Source organism: Cheilinus undulatus, linkage group 11 (genome assembly GCF_018320785.1).
Source record: "Cheilinus undulatus linkage group 11, ASM1832078v1, whole genome shotgun sequence".
NCBI lineage: Eukaryota > Metazoa > Chordata > Actinopteri > Labriformes > Labridae > Cheilinus > Cheilinus undulatus.
In genome coordinates, this window is record NC_054875.1 from 6,831,427 (window position 1) to 6,849,953 (window position 18,527).

The 18,527-nt window shown below is 38.7% G+C and overlaps 1 protein-coding gene across 4 annotated transcripts in view; it reads right to left on the reverse strand.

The window, feature by feature from the left end:
• hdac7a (histone deacetylase 7a) overlaps positions 1 to 18,527 on the reverse strand; it is a 120,794-nt gene that overhangs the window by 44,480 nt on the left and 57,787 nt on the right. Inside the window, exon 1 of one of the 4 annotated variants that reach the window (XM_041798937.1) lies at positions 10,025 to 10,099. The exons of 2 other annotated variants lie outside the window; for them this stretch is intronic. In XM_041798937.1, the coding sequence (XP_041654871.1) occupies positions 10,025 to 10,082 (58 nt within the window). In that variant the 5' untranslated portion in view covers positions 10,083 to 10,099. Of the gene's footprint in view, positions 1 to 7,208; positions 7,271 to 10,024; positions 10,100 to 18,527 lie in introns of those variants that run through there. One more of the 4 variants, XM_041798940.1, reaches the window with a different exon arrangement.

Genomic DNA, 18,527 nt, shown 5'->3' on the forward strand with positions numbered 1-18,527 from the left:
CCTCACCTGGATTTATAACTTACTAATTGCATTGTATGTTATGTAAACTGCTTTGCTAACTGAATGTATTGTTCATGCCAATAAAGCTTTTTGAGTTGAAACTAATAAGCCTGTCCACCAGCCTGGCATTTACCTAATCCCTTCCTCCTGATTCCTCCCCTCTCTGTTCTTTCATTCTGTACTGGTGCTGTGCTCAGTCAGAACTGGTTTTACAGGTAAGACGAGGATACACGAAGGTCTCTCTCTTTTAGCTTTCCCATCACACTCCTCTCATTAAGTGGACACACGTTGGCTTAGGAGAGGAGGAGAAACACAGGATTAAAATAAGAAAATGTGGAGTCAAAAAGGGAAAAAAGTTAGATTGAAAGTAGGAAAGTCTGCACACTGCAGGACAGCCACTGGTGATACTCAGGCTGTACTAAGTCAACAACCGGCCCAGCAGACGCCGCCACTTTGTCTTGTCACACATCCAAATATAGCAGCAACGCCTTCTTCTGTTTTGCCTGTACTGTGGATGTGTGAGTGCGTCTAAATCACGCTACAGCTTTCAGAGGCCACAGCTACTCTCAGGAGATAAAGATGTCATTACCTCAGGGTGTCTGTGAGACAGAGAGAACAGAAAAAGACACTGATGCAAATCAAGGAGCTTCAACAGGGAAGGTGAGGGTCGGGGGAGAAGAGAGGGATTAAACAATGAGACAAAGAGTATATAAAGTATCATCATCAGTAGAGATGCACAGTATTATCGGTAAATCTGCATCAGCAGATATTCACTTTAACTGTACTGGCAGATGTGGAAATTTCTGCAGAAATTACCAACACCAATATATCAGCTGTTATCAGCCTTTATGAAATGTTGCACTTCATGGGGGTCTCAAGTCACGGAGAGGGGTCCCCAAATGCCTTCCAAAACAAACATTTTACATATTTAGAAAAAAAAAGCATAAAATTAGTAAAATGTAAAACAAAAACTTGGTCATTCGATGCGATTAAAATCAAAGTAATGCTTTAAAAACCTTTAACCCTTTACCTACTGAGGCTAAATATGGCGATTTGGACATATTTTGTTATTATGGCTGTAAAATAGTCAGGAAATGCCCTAAGGCTGAGAGCTTTGGTCCCTTTTCCCAGGAGTAATTGGACTTGACTTTTCAACATCTGGTTAATGATATCACACGTTATATGGAATTGTCAGCAGTTTAAAAGAAGAAAAACAAGAAAAACTGATTTGTTTTTCATGGCTTTTATGAGAAGAAATTTTGTTATTGCTCATGAAGTTTTGATTTGACATTTGCAATGTGAACCTATACATGTTTAGGACAATCACCAGTCATTTTTTGAGTCTAGGACTCTGGGTGTGCAAAAGAGAACTATATTTGCTCTTCACATACCTCAGTTCAGACGATGCATCCTCCAAATCCCTGTCCCCCTCTATGAACTGTAGCTGCTGTTTTACCGTTCTTGATGGTCTTCCCGACATTATAAATGTGTGTAATAAAAGACAGACACACACAAATGCCACTATCTAACGCTATTTTTTGAAAACAAAACACCACTCTCGCTCGCTCTCCTTTTACTCTCTTCCTTCACTCTCCTTTCTCACTTGTCTTGTGCCAAAGCTGCCGTTTTCGTGGTGCTGTTCGACATTACTGTAATATATATACCACACATCATATATTGACAGAAAGCACAGATTCTCAGCTCTCTGTCAGCATTGGAATGTATTTAACTTGAGCAAATTTTCAAGGAGTTACGGTGTTGAGAATCCGTGTAGAGGTCTCGTGATACTTCTGGTGTATTGTTATGAATGCCCACGTTATATGGTTGTGACTACCGTAATGAACCATATATGTGCGCATTCCCACAATTCTCAGCTTTTCAACACTGTTTGAATTTTTCAAATCAGACAAACTTTGACAGAGTTATGGTAATAATAGTCCAGACATATAAAACAAATCACTGGTGCTGACTCTGTAGGTAAAGGGTTAAAAGGTAAGTCTGCATGTGACTGTTCTACAATTTGCATGGCAGTGTTTAACTCTGCTTCAGGTATTTTTAGACACAGTGGGGGTCCCCAGTCTCCGCCAATTTTATTTTGGGGGTCATGGGCTGAAAAGTTTGAGAACCCCTGCCTTAAACTATAAGGTGTGCATTTTAAGGATGAAAGTTTTGAGTCTAAGCTACATTTATATTTCAGTATTGATATAGGTATCGACTAAAATTAATGTAAAAATCATCGTATCACAAACAAAATCAAAAATCCACCATCATGCATGCCTAATTATTTTCGTTGACATATGGGATCAGGTAATTAGTACCAATATTTTTTTAATCTGCAGATGTCAGCTAAGGACTGACCTTTGTAATAATAATCCAATATTGAAATGGATGATGAAACTGTGAGTTAAAGCTGACCAAACGAGGAGGCTTGACATTACATTGACAGTTATCAGGTCTAGTGGGTAAAATGATAATAAGTTGATGTAAGTGATGTAAGATAAGTTTACTGCTGCTCCTTAATGTTCGATTTCATTCTTTAAAAAACACAGACAGCTCAGGAGACAGGTCAAAAGGCATTAACACCTTGACTGATCAAACATTTACCTTTATCCGTCCCCTTACTTCCTTTTCAATCTATAAAAAGTTCTTTCTTCTGTGGGTAAATTCTTATCATAATTCAATACACCCAAAGTTTCTTTCACAATAAAGGGTCTATATCAAAAATGGAAGTAAAGTCTTCCTCGTAAAACAGTGCCTACAGTCTAAAATGAAGAAAAAACAGTTTAAATGCAAAACAGCAATATTTCATTATTCAACAAATAGGAAATTAAACTTGTAAAGATTAAGTGGGATCGAAACTGAATGAGTAAATACGGAAGTTAGGGGCTGAAAATCGGTGTCTAGGCAATATAAAATAATTGCAGGAGTTTCATAAAGAAAATGTGTAAATGCGCTGAGATTTAAATTAGAATACTGCCCTCGTCAGCTTCCTGGACATGCTTCCCACTTTGTCTATTAATAGTTGTGTTCATTCAGATTAATCATAGCAGCTTATCATGTTGTATAATCAATTGTCCTTACTGTAGGATACTTGTTGCATTGCATCTTGGGAAGTTTCTGTGCTGCTCTGTTGAATGATGGGCACAAAAGCATGCCGTTGACTGAATAAGGATGACTTTTGTGCTCCTTTACCAGGTCATACTGCTCCATGTAGGATGTCCTAGTACACTAGGGAGTGTTCTGATCAAACCAGCAGCTGTATCAAAACACAAAATATGACTTGTGTCAGTATCGGGCTGACTGGTATCGGCTGCAAAGATGCCTTTAGGACATCCTTTATGGAGTTTGTTAAGGATGTGAAGCATCAGAGCAGGAGTGACAGGACGACCTGACACTGCTGAGAAAAGTCCACCGTCTCCTCCTGACCCAGCCTCTCTCACTCCCTTCATCCCTCATCTCCTGAAGCTTGAGGAGGGATGCATCTGTGTCACAATAATATCAGCGTTAGTAAGACTGCTGAGAAGAGTCTTTACACGTCATAAACACTAACAACCTGACACTTCTCCTCCTCTTATCTCTCTCTTTATACCAGAGCGATAAAAAGCTGCACGTGTGACTCGTTTCCTGGTAACTCAAAAAAAAGAAAGAAAGAAAAAAGATTGCACAAACTTGGAACAATGTGTGTTTGTGTTTGTGCATGCATGTCTGCATTCCAAAGAATTGATGATTCAAGTTTAGTACCTGTCTTCTCAAAGAACAGAACATTTCTCATTTCATCTAAAGAAAACAAAGCAGAGTCAAACTGCCAGCTCACGCTGAGCTTTTCTTAAATGAGTGAATATGCCGTTCATTTGCAAAACAAAAGAAGTACGCAGTGAAGCAGAACCTATGGGGCTATTTATAAATCAGTCAATTATTTCTTGACATGCATGAGAAATTGTTTAAGCAATAAGTTAAACATCCATTTCCTGTTTAAATATTAATCTTACAAATGTGAGTACTGATAGAATGCTTTCCTTTCATATTTGTCTAAAAACAGAGCGGTGGTTTCCACTGAGGCAGAATAAAGTGACGAAAACTTTTATGATTGTTTTATTGCTGTCAACTGTTAATGGCCTTATGTCCAATAGTCTAACAACAAAAAAAGAAACAAGTCCTTCAGACTGGAAAGCTAGAACCAGCATGCTATCATCTACATTTTTATGGTTAAATTTCTAAAATATAACAATCTATTTACTTTAGAATTAAGTTGGAGTAGCAGGTGTTCAAAACAGGGAACACCAAAATTTACATTGTTTGGTGCTTTTCCCTCGGTTTCTCCCCGAAGTTTCTCTGATTATGTTTCCTGTCAGCCCTGGCTGATCTTGTCCAACAAATGTAAAACACACTAAAATGAACTTTAACAAAGGTAAAAAGCACTAAAATTAACTTAAACAGAGGTAAAAAAACGACTAAAATAAACTTCAACAAAAGTAAAAAGCACTAAAATGAACTTTAACAGAGGTAAAAAAAACCCACTAAAATGAACTAACAACGTTAAGAAGCACTAAAATTAACTTTAATGAAAATAAAACGCATTAAAATTAGCTTTAATGAAGGTAAAACACTCTCAAATTAACTTTAATGAAGGTATAAATCACTAAAATGAACTCCGACAAAGGTAATAAGCAGTAAAATTAAATTAAACAAAGGTAAAAAGCACTAAAATAAACTCTAACAAAGGTAATAAGCAGTAAAGTTAAAGAAGAATAAACTTAATTGAATGTTAATAATTACAGTGGTGTATCTTATCCTACTATTTCTCACTTCCTGATTTACAAAAGCAAAACAGAACTTTATGCTGAAAGTGCATTTTTAACCTTCCTCTAAAACCGTTGACTAATATTTGGCCTTTATTTTACATAACAAAGGTAAACTGAGGTCTGTGTCCAGAAAACAGACAGGCTGCACAAAAAAATAGACACAATTTTGTCATTATCGCATATCAGCTTCGTAAAGAGATTTATCAGACTAGAGATGAAGTGTAATTTCATTACAGTAAATTTAAAAGTATATGTATATTTTATGCAAACAGGCAGTGCTTTTTCACTCGGCATGTGCAAAATTTACATGTTTATTCTGTCAGGCTGTAAATTTACGGTAAAAAAAAGTCCCCTGTTTATTTAATTATTTATTTTTTTGTGAGAAGATGTTGTGAAACTCTCCAACTGTCTCACTGTATTGTAAAATAGTATTGAGCAACACATTTTGCTCATATTGTGCACAGAGGTGGTTTTAGTCATTTGGAGGGCCCAGGCTAGGACTGCAAAAATGTCCTTCCCTATTTGGCTAAACTAAACATTTTAAACTCTCTCTTTTCAGATAACAAAACCTAAATACTAGACTGAAATATAAGCAAAGAGATACCCACATTACTTTTTCAGCTTTTAGAATAGAGCTCACTGAAAATGAAGGAGTCCGCATTAAAGCACTTCATGCTGCTGGATGGTCTCTGAGACAAATATGACACGTGGTCTAATAAATTTGTTAAGCACTGCATTAGAAGCACACAAGCATCAAAACTGGCTAAATGACATGAAGAGAGAAGGAGCTGCAGTAGAACAGAAGAGCTCTGATGATCAGGAAAATACTTCCATTTTGTTTTTTTTCATTCACATGTAACACAATTACTATTACATTTTTACAAAATTTTCATTTTATTCGTATTTTGTGATATTTATTTGATTAAAAATCCTATGTTACGTCTTTTGGAAATATTACCAGATAATGCTAAAATATCAAAATGTAAAAAAACATGGTGTCAGCCACACATATCTTTAGTATAAATTAAAGCTGATTTGAGAAAATAATCTAACTGCAATTTTTCCCCAATGATGCAATTGCAATTTAATATACAAATATTATTACAAAGCAATAAATCATTTTCTATTATAACAAACAATATTTGGGAGATTAAGCCAAGCCTGAACAATTTTCAAAGAATATCATATTGCGATTATTTTCAGTGTTTTGATGTTTTTTTTGTAATTCTCATTTTTCAAAAACAAAAACAAAAACAAGGACTTTTGGATATTTTTGCAAGATATTCTAGAATAAATTGACACTTGCATGTTTGCATAATGTGTGAGCATAAAATCTCTGCCTCAAAAAATATATTAAACTGGTATTTTGACACGTCATGTCAAAGAATTAATGCAGCTTCTGTGATTTGAAAGTAGCAGGACATATTGCGATTTTAATCTAAATTTTGATTAACTGCCCACCCCTAGAATAAATCATATTCTGGCCTTAAATATCACAAGTGTACCATCAGGAAAAAGTGATTGCCTTGGGTTAAAGACACTCAAAGAGTCCCACCATGAGCACTGAACACTTTTAATGAAGCCCATAAAACAATCACCAGACTGTCTGCTCCTCTCTCTGCTCTGCTTGACTCAGCCTTTCTTTGTGGAGGAGATACTTTGTGGTATTTATTATAGAAAAGGTGTTGAAGCATCAGTATCAGTATGATCTCTAGTTTAAAACCATGACAATTTCCAAAAATGGCACCACATATTTTTTACTTTACAATTACATACAGACCAATACGAGTGGCAGCCTGCAGCTGAATCCATCATGGATAATCTCACTCAAAGTTAAAGTTGTACATTATGTGTGACTGTGAATGCAAGAGAGACACCCTGGACAATGGGACGATGTCTTAGCCAGTGTGTGTGGACAGTAACAGAGGATAGTTGATGTATAATGCAACATGGTTCTAGTTTCCTAAGTCCTGACTGAGTTTCCATAAACATCCAGAGGACTGCTGTGTTTAGGTCAACAGGCGCAGACTCAAACTCACAGATGTAGGAACGTTCTTGGTCACTCACTGGACATCTAAAGAATGATGTCTCTGCTGCTAGAAAGAGTGAAACTGTACAGTAACTGTAGCAGGAGAAGAAAGTCTCAAAGATCAATGAGAGACATGAGAGGTTTAAAAGAAAGGAAGTCTCCAGTCTCTTTTCCTCTTTCTCCCGTCTTAAACTCAATGCTGCACTGATAAGACTCAGAGTTTCTCGCACAGCAGCAGGCTTCCAGTGTGAAGTAAGATCCTGAGAGTTTAATAGAGCAGGTTTGACCGTCTTCTCCACAAATACATGCAAAGAGAAGCATCAAACTCCACATGCAGACATAAAAAGGACAGGATAAATAAAGTCAAATGCACATACCCGTGTTTGTGTTGTAAATATCCGGCTATGTTGAAAACCCCAGTAGCACTTCTGCCTCAGCCAGCTCACAGCAGGATCTATAATTAGACAGAGAGCTCCACTCCCCTCCAGTCATCTTTTACAGCCAGCCACATCCTCTTTTTCTTTAACTCCTTCTCTTTCTTCTTCTCCTCCCTCCCTCTCTCTATCTTTATCTCGGTTTGTTGACGCTTTCTGACACCAAACTGTTGATTTCATCATTTCATTCACAGAGAAGAAAAAGCAGCGAGCCTTAGAGGGAACAGAAGTTTTGCAAAGTAAAGTATTCCAAGGGTTTTCAAAGGCTTCTGCAACTACATTTATAATAAAATTAGAGAAAACTATGCTTAAAAACATTAAAGAACATGCTGATTTAAAGTGGTTTGCAAGTAATGAATGGTTTATTTGATATGAAACCTCTTAGGACACATTTTCAGACTTCAGGAGCCGTAACAAGTTGCACAAGAGTTATGCTTCATCTTGACTTTTGCCATTAATTTCTGACCGTCATGATGTCCATCTTTACTGTCCATCCCATAAAAAACATGGATAGTAACCATGGAAACAGGGGCAGCAGGGCCGGCAGGAAGTTGAGTCTATAAAAACACAACAATGAGAGAAGCAGGGTGGCTTCCTGTTTAAGAGCTGAGTTTAGACTCCCATTTCCTCCCCTCCTGCTGCTGCTGCGACGCCGCTGCCGGAGTGCCCTTGAGCCCAGCGGCAGTGATGTGCCCCCGTGGACTTGGACAGTGAATTCAAAACAAACACTGCTCTCTGACAGCCCCGCCTTTGCTTCCACAAGCACGGCTAAATCAGTGTTTGTGTTCCCCTCTCATAGAGTGGCTTTAGAGGACAGCGGAGGGTTTGACATCCATTAACCAATCAGATTAATGACTAACAGCGGCCCTGAAGGCAACACTCATGTGGTGAACACACAACCGCTCACAAACACAACCATCACAGAGGCATGGAAAACTACTTTGTAAGCTATTGACAGTCTGGTTAAACTGTGTTTCATCTCATTCAGCTGTTTGTGGGACTGAATGAACCAAACTGATTCAATTCAAATTTGGTCCAAGACCAATGAAAACTCTGATCAACTAAATGCATGGCACTGCATTTATAAAATCCGATATCATTAGGGCGCTAATTAACGCTACATATTAAGATTAAGTATTAGTAGTATAATGTCTTTTATACAGACCCAATTTCAAAAAGTTGGGGCACCGTGTGAAATATAGACTAGGGCCATGTTTACCTTCGTGTGGCACTCCCTCTTCTTTTAAAACCAGTCTGTAAATGTCTGAGAGTTCTGGGGAAGGAATGTTGTCCCATTCTTGTCTGATGTAGTATTCTAGCTGCTCAACAGTCCTGGGTCTTCTATGATGAATGTTTTTGGTCGGTGAAAGGTCTGGACTGCAGGCAGGCCAGCTCAGAACCCAGACTCTTTGACTGTGAAACCATGATGTTGTGATGGATGTGGTTATGTATCGTCATCCCTGAAAGAGACGTTGTCCTTATGGGTGCATATGTCGCTATCTATTTTTCAGCATTGATGATGTCTTTCTAGATGTGTAAGCTGCCCACGCCATAGGCACTAATGCAACCCCATACCATCAGAGATGCAGGCGTTCGAACTGTGTGCTTCATGGTCTCGCTCCCTTTTTTATTGTGCAAAACACTGCAACCACAGAACAGTTTTTCATTTTGCATGAGTCTATTTTAAATGAGCTTTGGCCCAGAGAAGAAGAAGGCGTTTCTGGATCCTGTTCAAGTATGGCTTCTTCTTTTTGTCATACAGCTTTTCCTGCCATTTGTGGATGCCAAGGCAACTGTGTTGACAGACGGTGATTTCTGGGAGTGTTACTGGCTCATGCTGTGATTTCCAGTAAAGATTCATGCCTATTTTTAATGCAGTGCTGCCTGAGGGGCTCAAAGATCACCAGCATCCAAATGGACCTTCAGCCTTTCCTCTTGCTCACAAATTTCTCCAGATTCTCTGAATCATTTGATGATATTATGGACTGTAGATGGTGGGAAATTCAAAGCTTTTGCAATTTTATATCGAGGAATATATTTGTTAAAATTTTACACAACTTTTAGATGCAGTTTTCCATAGGTAAACCTCTACCCATCCTCTCTAAAATGCTCCTTTTATACCCAGTCATGCTACTGACCTGTTGCAAAATGCTTCTCCAGCTGTTTTTCATTAGCACCGCTTACTTTGTCAGCCTTTTGTTGCCCTGTCCCTACTTTTTTGAGATGTGCTATAGTCATTTGCATCTGATGTGTTGTTTATGTTCAATTGTAAATAAAATATGGGTTTATGAGATTTGCAAATCATTGCATTGCGCCCCATTTGTTTTTTTTCTTGTTTGTTTTTTTGGAATGGGGTTGTATGTATGTAGTGCAAAGAAATCCCTACCCAGAGTGCACTGTGCAAAAAATGTCAACCTACATTTGAGTCTGTTTTTTAAATAGCTGCTGTCATGTCAGTACATGATTTACTCATCAGTGGGGCCAGTTGGTGAGTCAAACTCTTGCCAAAGCCTGTCAGGAGAGGAACAAAAACTTTTTTTTAACCAAGAAATGCTTTGAGTATGGTTCTTTGCTCTTGTTTCAATAAAGAAATGTTGTCTAGTTCTGATAACACTGCTGCTACAGCTGCATCCATGCTAATCTATTCATTAGCTACCACTGTTTACAGGCTTGTCACTTCATCTAAACCCTGCCTGTGACTACAGCATCTTCCTCCTTAAATGGTTTGGTAATACAGTGACAGGGAACAAGCATCTTACCCTGAATCTTTTCACGATGGATCGACCTGATGACAGACATGGAATCAGTGCAGTCCATTAGCTTTGCAAGGTTAGTTAAAGCTCGTCATATCCTCCTCTTTTGAAGCTGTTGCTCAAACTCATGACCTGTCTTTCTGGGGATGTATCATGCATCACTTCCAGTCAGCCAAAGCTTTTTCCCAGGAAACAAAACACAAGTCATCACAAGTCTAGATGAACTATCTGTAATCAATTTATTATTGACATTTAACAACTAAAACAACTGTTTTTGTAGCATGTGGCAGAATTTAACAGGGAGTATTATGCAAATAAAAAAAAAATTGCATAAGATGAGGTTGTATTCACATTTAAAAAAAATCTACAGTGTTGCTAAATCAGTCTTGTGCAACACAGGATCTCTATGAATAGTTGGGTACTGACAGTTAGGATCACATGCTCTTTACTCTGCAAGGCCTCTCACTCACATCCGACCTCAACACTCAGAACATCAAAAAACCCTCAAGTATTAAGGAATGCTTAGTCTGCTTTAAGAAACTCTCCTGTGTTTTTAAAAACCATCACATCTATGCAGCAACGGCCCATTTAATTATTCAAGCTGCATGGTACATGTAGACGTAAGGAGAGGAGCATTGCTAACATCTTAATACAGGGTTCCTATAGGTGTCTACAAGTTAAATTTAAGACTTTTTAAGACCTTTTAAAGACCACTTGGAATAGAATTTAATGCCCCATTTCACCGCCTATTTATCCCATGTTAGCAAAATTACTGAGTCCCAAAATTCAGGAAAATATATTTATTTACATCCGCAGAAATTGAATATAACATAGATACTTTTCAGAACTGTGTGTGTATACAGAGTGTGAGGGTACCTGGACTCAACTTGTCCCTCATCCCAGAAACGAACGTGCACGTCCAACTGCTTGGTTTTGGTGGTCGGGTTCAAACTCTCATTGAACATAAGGACAAAAGGCCCGTTGATCACTCTTGAAATGAACTCTGACTTAATGTACACTGCTAATCCAAATTTAGCTATGTAAGCTGTTTTGTCAGCGCCACATGTTAACGTGCTAGCCATATCTGAGTCAGGGAACATACATCTAAACAGCTCAGTCATTTGCATTGTAAGACATGTTTCGATACTGTTTAGAGTCCACCAAAGCTCTGCTTTTAGAGTTGGGGTAGAACCAAATGTTGTTCGAAGGTCGATTTTTGTTGCTGCTGTGCTAGGTGCACTTGTTGGAGCTGACTGGGTAGCTGATGATCCCGGCGCAGACACAAACATGTAGATGGATGAAGTTTGGCGTTTATTGGGCCATGTATTTTTTTAACTTTACCTTTGCTTCATTCCCAGAGACAGCTTTTTCATACAATGTGTGCGACGTCTTGAATCAGCGCCGGAACGTTCGCCGATCATTTCTCGCAGGGGGTTGTGATAAGGTTCCTACTTTGCTCTCGGCGCTGCTGCAAAACATTAGACCTACCATATTAAATTTAATACCTTTTAAGATTTTTTTCAAATTTAAGACTGTTTTATTAAGGTATTAAATGCAGATTTGTAAATTAAAGACTTTTAAGACTTTTTAAGACCCTGCGGGAACCCTGTAATACTTGCAAAAACAGCTGTAGCAGCCTGCAGAATGGACTCCATTTTCCATACAGAGCATATAAAAATTCTACCTGAGTGGTTGCCATTGCTGCTTGCTCCTTCTTCTTGGCTGATCTGCAAACCAACTACATGCATCTTGCCAGCTACTGCATCAGTGTATGTGCGCAAGTGTGCTCAGGCACAAAACAATCTTCCTAATGAGAAAAAAGGCCAATGAGGGAGAGGAAAGGGGGAGCAATTTCGCCTGGGCATGGTATGAAACAATCCTGGCTTGTGTAAAAAACATCTTAAGTGTCTGACATTATAGTATTTGGTTTTCAAATCTTCTTCATGAAGATAAACACCTTTTCATTATCTATTCTATGGCATTCTGGATCTCCCTTCGTCTCATTCCTCTCCTTACAACTCAAACTTATCTTCCCATTTCAATCGTTTTACTCCCTCCTTCATCCTGAGGAATCCACAGCTGTCACTCCCATTCAAACCTCTCATTCTCCCCGAGCAGCTGGCCACACCGAGGTTTGCGAGTGTGTATGTGGAGCTGCCTGCCTACAACTGTTGCCAAACTATTTTCTATATTTATGGTGTTGCTCTGTTGGTGCATACTCCAGTGTTCAAGTGTAAATGGTTGTGTGTGTGTGGCTGTCAACAAGTTCAAGAGTGCAGGAGTGTTTTCGTGTACATGTGGTTGTCACTAGGAGAGCGATATGACGACGACCCTCTTGAGTGAGAACATTTTGAAGGTGTTCACATGTAAAGAAGGTTAAGTGAGGACACCTAAATCAGCCACGTGAGTCTGGGTTATCTCTGGATCCAGGCCTCATGAGAGCTTTCTATGAGGGGGTGGTAGGGTTTTTTGTTCTTATCCATAAAATATCAACTATGAGACTCACCGACATCTGTTAAAAAAGCCAAACGTCATTTAAAATGATGGACACCTTCATGATTTTTAAAGATTTACTTTCATAACCGCTGTATGACTACTGTTAGCCACTCAAAGCAAGCATATGCTGATTTTCAGTAGTTCCAAGTGATGTTATAGCAATGACTGCAGTTGAAAATTAAACCTAGGAGAGTGAGAGGATGCACAGCAGCCCTTTGAGCTTAGTGCTGATGCAGGCATGCTGATGAACAGGTGAAATGTTTGTCCTGCTGCATTCTGGTCGTCTTTAGGTTCAGTCAGTGCAAACGCAGTTATCGTTCCATCTAAAGATGTATCTGACCATGTTTATGGTGCAACACTAGTTTCACAAGCTAGTTTCTCAAGTCTATATCTCTCACCTGATGCTTATAGGCAAGTGGTGGTTTCCAAAGTCCACGTAAACATTGTTCCTTGTTTTTGACTTGTGGCCTTTTCTGTGGAAATAAACCTGATTTTCAATGTTTGTTAAATCCGACTTCAAGGTGGTTTGCTCAGTTTCAGGTGCTATTTTTTGTAATTAAAGAAAAGAGAATAGAAAAGGCTGGAAACAATGGAGCAAAAACCCCAAGGGACACTTCAACGACAGCTAAAGCAACAAAAAATATTTTCAAACCAACACCACTGGAAATGCAATAATAGTCTCACTGCAAGACAAGCAATGTCATTTATACTGAATGAAACTCTACAACTATATTTTTGCTGCTCAGTGCAAAATGAAAACTCTGCAGTTCTTCATTGTTCATGGCTCTTCCCAAAGAAAGTCAATCCATTTACTGAAATACGTATTTTTTCATGCAGATGGTCAGACGTTTGGTCATTTTCCATGTACAGAAGCTCAAGTCTTTAGAACAGACCAACCTGGTTCAAATCTGTAACTCCACTACCACGTGTAATCTCTGTCTCTCCCTCCTTGATTTCCTGCACTGTCCGCTGTCAATAAAGGCATGAAAGTCCTGATCTAAATGTTTTTTTAAATCACAGAAAATATTGCATGTAGGAAATATATTGCAACAGGATGTAAACAGTTCATGCCCCATGTACAGAGGCAATAGTTGAGTCCATACCATCCCTCCTCACTTGCAAATCAATCCTCACTCTCTCTCACAGGTATACTGCTCTATCCACTTTCCTCTTTTTTGAATGGTTTTAACAGCCCCAAAAAATCTTGATCAAAAATTCAAACACTGCAAGGAGTTTTTTCCCCCCCACTATGATACAGCCCTAACACCACTAGATATAACTGATGAAAACAGGGCTGTCACATTAAGGATATTTTGCTGCTTTGACACCACAGGTTTTAAATGAAGGAATTTCTGTTACTCTAATGAACCTAAACAGCACAAAGGTAACTTAAATTTGCTGCAGTCATGAGAGAGAAAAAAAAAAGGAAAACGTCTAGATTGCAAAAAACAACAGCAGGAGTTTGCCTGCAACTTTTGGTGATTCAAAACAGGAAAATATTTGACATTGAGTTCCCAGGACTTTTATTTTTGTATGGATACAACTGTTGCAATGTCAAATTTCTCGTAAATGTTCTTGGTAATAAAACTGATCGTAATTCTGATAAGTGTCGTCCGATTTCTCTAGAACAGTATCAAAGTTTAAAATCTGGTACAATCTTAGCTGAATATGATGAAAGATTAATACAGAGTTGGCTTTGCATGATTTTTAATCAGTACAAATCAGACCATAATGTTGTTTTTGCAGAGGCTCTTTATGACATTAACAGGGGGTGCTGCAATCATGGAAATGTTTTGCACAATAATGCACATGTATTCAGACAACATGGGGCTTGATAAACAAAAATTAGTTTATTTTTTTTATAGGTGAAGTGACAGAAGTCTCAGAAAGGAGCCTTCAATAACTCCTGAGGGGCTTTAGTCTATACAAACCAATATGTATAACACACAGTCAAATACACGCAACAATTATGTGGAAAAAATAGGTCTGAAAAAATACAGAACATCATTCCAAATAAATTCAGTCTACGTCTATTACTATGTCTATCTGCAGAATGGGATGCACACAACATTGCATTTTTTGTATGAACTTTTGAAATAAAACTTCACTGAGCATTTTCATTTCTGCAGCACCCTTATGATTTTCTTCAGAAATGTCTGTAAATTTAAGTACATTACAGACTCTGCTCATCCCATGCAAATGCACCACTCCAAAAACCAATGTCAGGAGGTAATTCAGAAATTATCAGTCCCATGCTCCTACTTGTGGCATTAAAAAATGTTTTCTTGGATGCACTACTGGAGGAAGATAAAAAATGCCAGGTAGGACACATGCACACCAATCCGACGTGGCCAAAAAGCCGGAAGAAGAGGTCACAAAATAGTCTCTTTGATTAAGACATGGGTGGTCAAACAATGGGTGCCCATGGTTGCAAAGAGGTAAAGAAAAAGGTCACCCTTTGCACCTGTGAGCGCCTTTACAATGTTTCAATGTTCTGATACCAATCTCAAGTGTGAACAAATCAAGTACCCTATAAAAGAACCTACATTAGCCCTAGTTATGGCCATTTCATGTTTATTTCTGGGTAATCCAAACTAAGTCAAGCATTTTTGTAAAACTAAATTTGCAAAAATCCCACTTTGGATAGTTAGCAGCTACTGGAAGTTTCTAGAGTGTGTAAAATGTATAAATGCGTAAGAAAGCACTGACTTTATTTTGGTAGCTATAACTTTTGCAACATGTTGATTACAAAAGTTTGTATTGCAATACTAATAACACTGCAATGTCTTGTGCACACCAAGTACATAACAAAACAATCCTCTGATTTGTCTCCTCTTCTTCCTCTCAGACTGATTTATGAAAGATGTGCAGGTTCTTAAAAAACAATACACACTGACACAGTTTACATAACACATACACAGGTTACACAAATACATTACATAAACATTCCTTGTGTCTCTGTCATCCTTCTCTCAGAATCGATGTTGCAATTCACCTGAAGCCTCCAACTGTGGGACAATTCATCCATTAGACACACCCACAGTCACAGACTGATAAAAGAGCATGCCTGTGTGTCAGAGAGGAGACACCAGGTGTGCTGTCCGCTGTGACTGATGACAGTAAATCCTCTGTCTGCTGCAGAGGGAACAAAGGCTCAGCTAAGAGTCCCACTCAGGATCTTATTGACATTCTCATCTCTGTTTCCTGTCTTTAACACGGACCCATGTTTGCTGTTGAATACAATCCAGAAATAATATTTTTAATTGATGTGTTTGTAAGAAACAGACAGAGAGGGAAATTTCACACTTTTATTGAACTAATCTGCAGGATCTAAACTTGCTTTGCATCCTGTGAAATACTACTGTGCATTTTAATTCAGTAGTAGAGGAAGTGTTTCTTCATGCTGCATGAGAGCGACACAGAGATCTTTAATTACCTTCACACTTTCCTCATCTGCAAACATTCCTCTCTGTCATGCTCTGAATCAGCTGCTGATCTACATGTTTATTGCCCCCTCTGGGTGAATTCTCTTTTTCCTGGTGCCGTCCTCTGCAGGGGGATCAGAGGTCATGACCAACTTTTAACAGATGTCTTGAGGCTGGAGGGCTGGCATTGCTTTTGGCTGTGGACTCATCAGCAGTGAAAGCACTGGTTGACTTACAGGCTAGGGTCTGACTTACAGTGGAACAGGAAGAACATTTGATTTAGTGTGACACTCAACAACAAAAACAGATAATACAAGGAATCTTAAAAACAGATTCCAATTCAATTTCAAGTGGCTGTAGTAACTATGAGAAAAATGATTACAGCAGAAGTCAGGAGATGTGTTCTCTAAAGCAATCATTTTCATTGATTGCAAAGGCAGGACTTTGCAATCAACTTCTCTAGCTCAACTCCTCTAGAAGCTGCACATATGTTAAACATAGTCACAGTCCTCCTTCTGAACTTCTCAGGTATTTATGGTGCCTAAAACTTAACAAAATGTTTTACAACATAGAGAACATGTTTCACATGTTTGTCCAGGGCCAAAGGGTTGGTACGAGGTAATGCTGGCAGCAATGACATTTTAGAAATGCTAGCAGTTTGGGGGTTGATTTGGGTCCAACACAAAATGTATAAATCCATGTTTAAGTTCATGTTTTAAACTTTTCTTTAAAATAGAGTATGCAGGAGTAGGGCTGGGCCGTTAATTGCAAATGAGATTAAATCACAATATGGCCTGCTGCAATTTTCAAATCACAGAAGGTGCAATGTTGCTCAAACCTGATATGTGTGCCAAAATACCACTGTACACCTTTTTTTTGCAGCCGAGATGGTATACATTACATACCATGCAGTCATTCAAGTGACATTTTTTCGAATAGCCTGCAAAAAATCTTACATTCTTATTTTTTGAACATTTTTCTTGTCTAATATAAGATTGACACAAATTAGCACTCCCTTCAATAAAAAAAATCATATCCCTTTTGCAGTACGAGTCGAGATCAGCACAATAAGTTATTTGTTGTAAGTCTCATAACATGAGAAACTTAAGAAATAATCATATATCAAATCGCAATCGCAATATTGGGGGCGTCGGATTAGATTATTTTCCCAAATCATTTGGCCCTATGCAGAAGTTTAATATTATAATTTAAGAGCAAAATCAGTTCACAGTTTACGCAGAAAAAGGATTATTTTAAAAATTCACTTAATTTACCTCCCCTCTCTGGTATTGATATTTGACTTTTTATTTAAAAATGTAGTTGCATGGGGTAAAAGATTTGTTTCTCTGTTCTCATTTATGTTCTTCTCAATATCTCAGTTTATGCCGAGTTAAGGGTTCAATTACTAGACTAATAACACAGCTTTGCTATCTCACTTTCAAAGGGTTTAAGTACAACTCAAAAAATACTATTGCAACAAAAACTGGCACATAAAAAAATATTTAAAAATCAGTAACGTGCATATGGCTGCACAGCGGCGCAGGAGTTAGCTCTGTTGCCTCACAGCAAGAAGGTTCCTGGTCACTTCCCCAACTGTGTGGAGTTTGCATGTTCTCCCTGTGCATGCGTAACCTGACACGCCAAATGGATTTGTTTCACACATCCATCTGGGAAAGCTTCAACAGGAAACGTTTGAGAAAAGGAGAAAACTCAGAATGTGACTGGGTGAACATTCTGTCTGTCACATCTCTACGGGCCAATCAGAGCAACAAAACACGTGACGTAGCAACTATCAAGCTGCGCGTGTGCAGCTACTGAGGAATAACACGAACGTGGCAACTATAGACATGTAAGTACTCGACTTTGGTCGTTTTTGAAAACAAGACAACTCACTGCTGTTCTTTGTTCTTCTTTTCATGAAGACATATCATCAAGTTCTGATAAAACTGGCACTTTAACAGCATCCACGTTAATCTCTTCCTCCATAACTGCACCAGCTCTTGCTGCTGCTTGTTTATGTCACGACTCTGCTGCACCTGAAAGTACTGCCCCTCATCGCTGATTGGTCCTGTCACTTTCTAACCGGACCCAAACGGTTCAGATGGGAGCTTTGCAAGATGGATTCACCAGTGAAAAACAAGGAAACGGGCATATCCATCTGCTTTGCAAGGTTAGTGCATGCGTGGGTTCTCTCCCCGGGTACTCTGACTTCCTCCCACCACCAAAGACATGCTTATTAGGTTAATTAGTGACCCTGAACTGGCTGTAGGTGTGACTGTGAGCATACCTGGTTGTCTGTGTCTATATGTCAGCCCTGTGATTGACTGGCGACCAGTCCAGGGTGTACCCCGCCTCTCGCCCAATGACAGCTGGGCTAGGCTCCAGCCCCCCTGCAACCCCAAACAGGACAAGCGGTATAGAAAATGGATGGATGGATAATGTGCATATGATAGTCTGATCAGGTTCAATTAAGGTTCTACTCCCTACTTCTTTCAGCTGAATGAAGTAAACTAAACTTCTCCCTCCTCCTCATCCCTCTCTTTGCTATGGGTCAACAAAGAAATATCGTACAAAACATCCCAACTGTC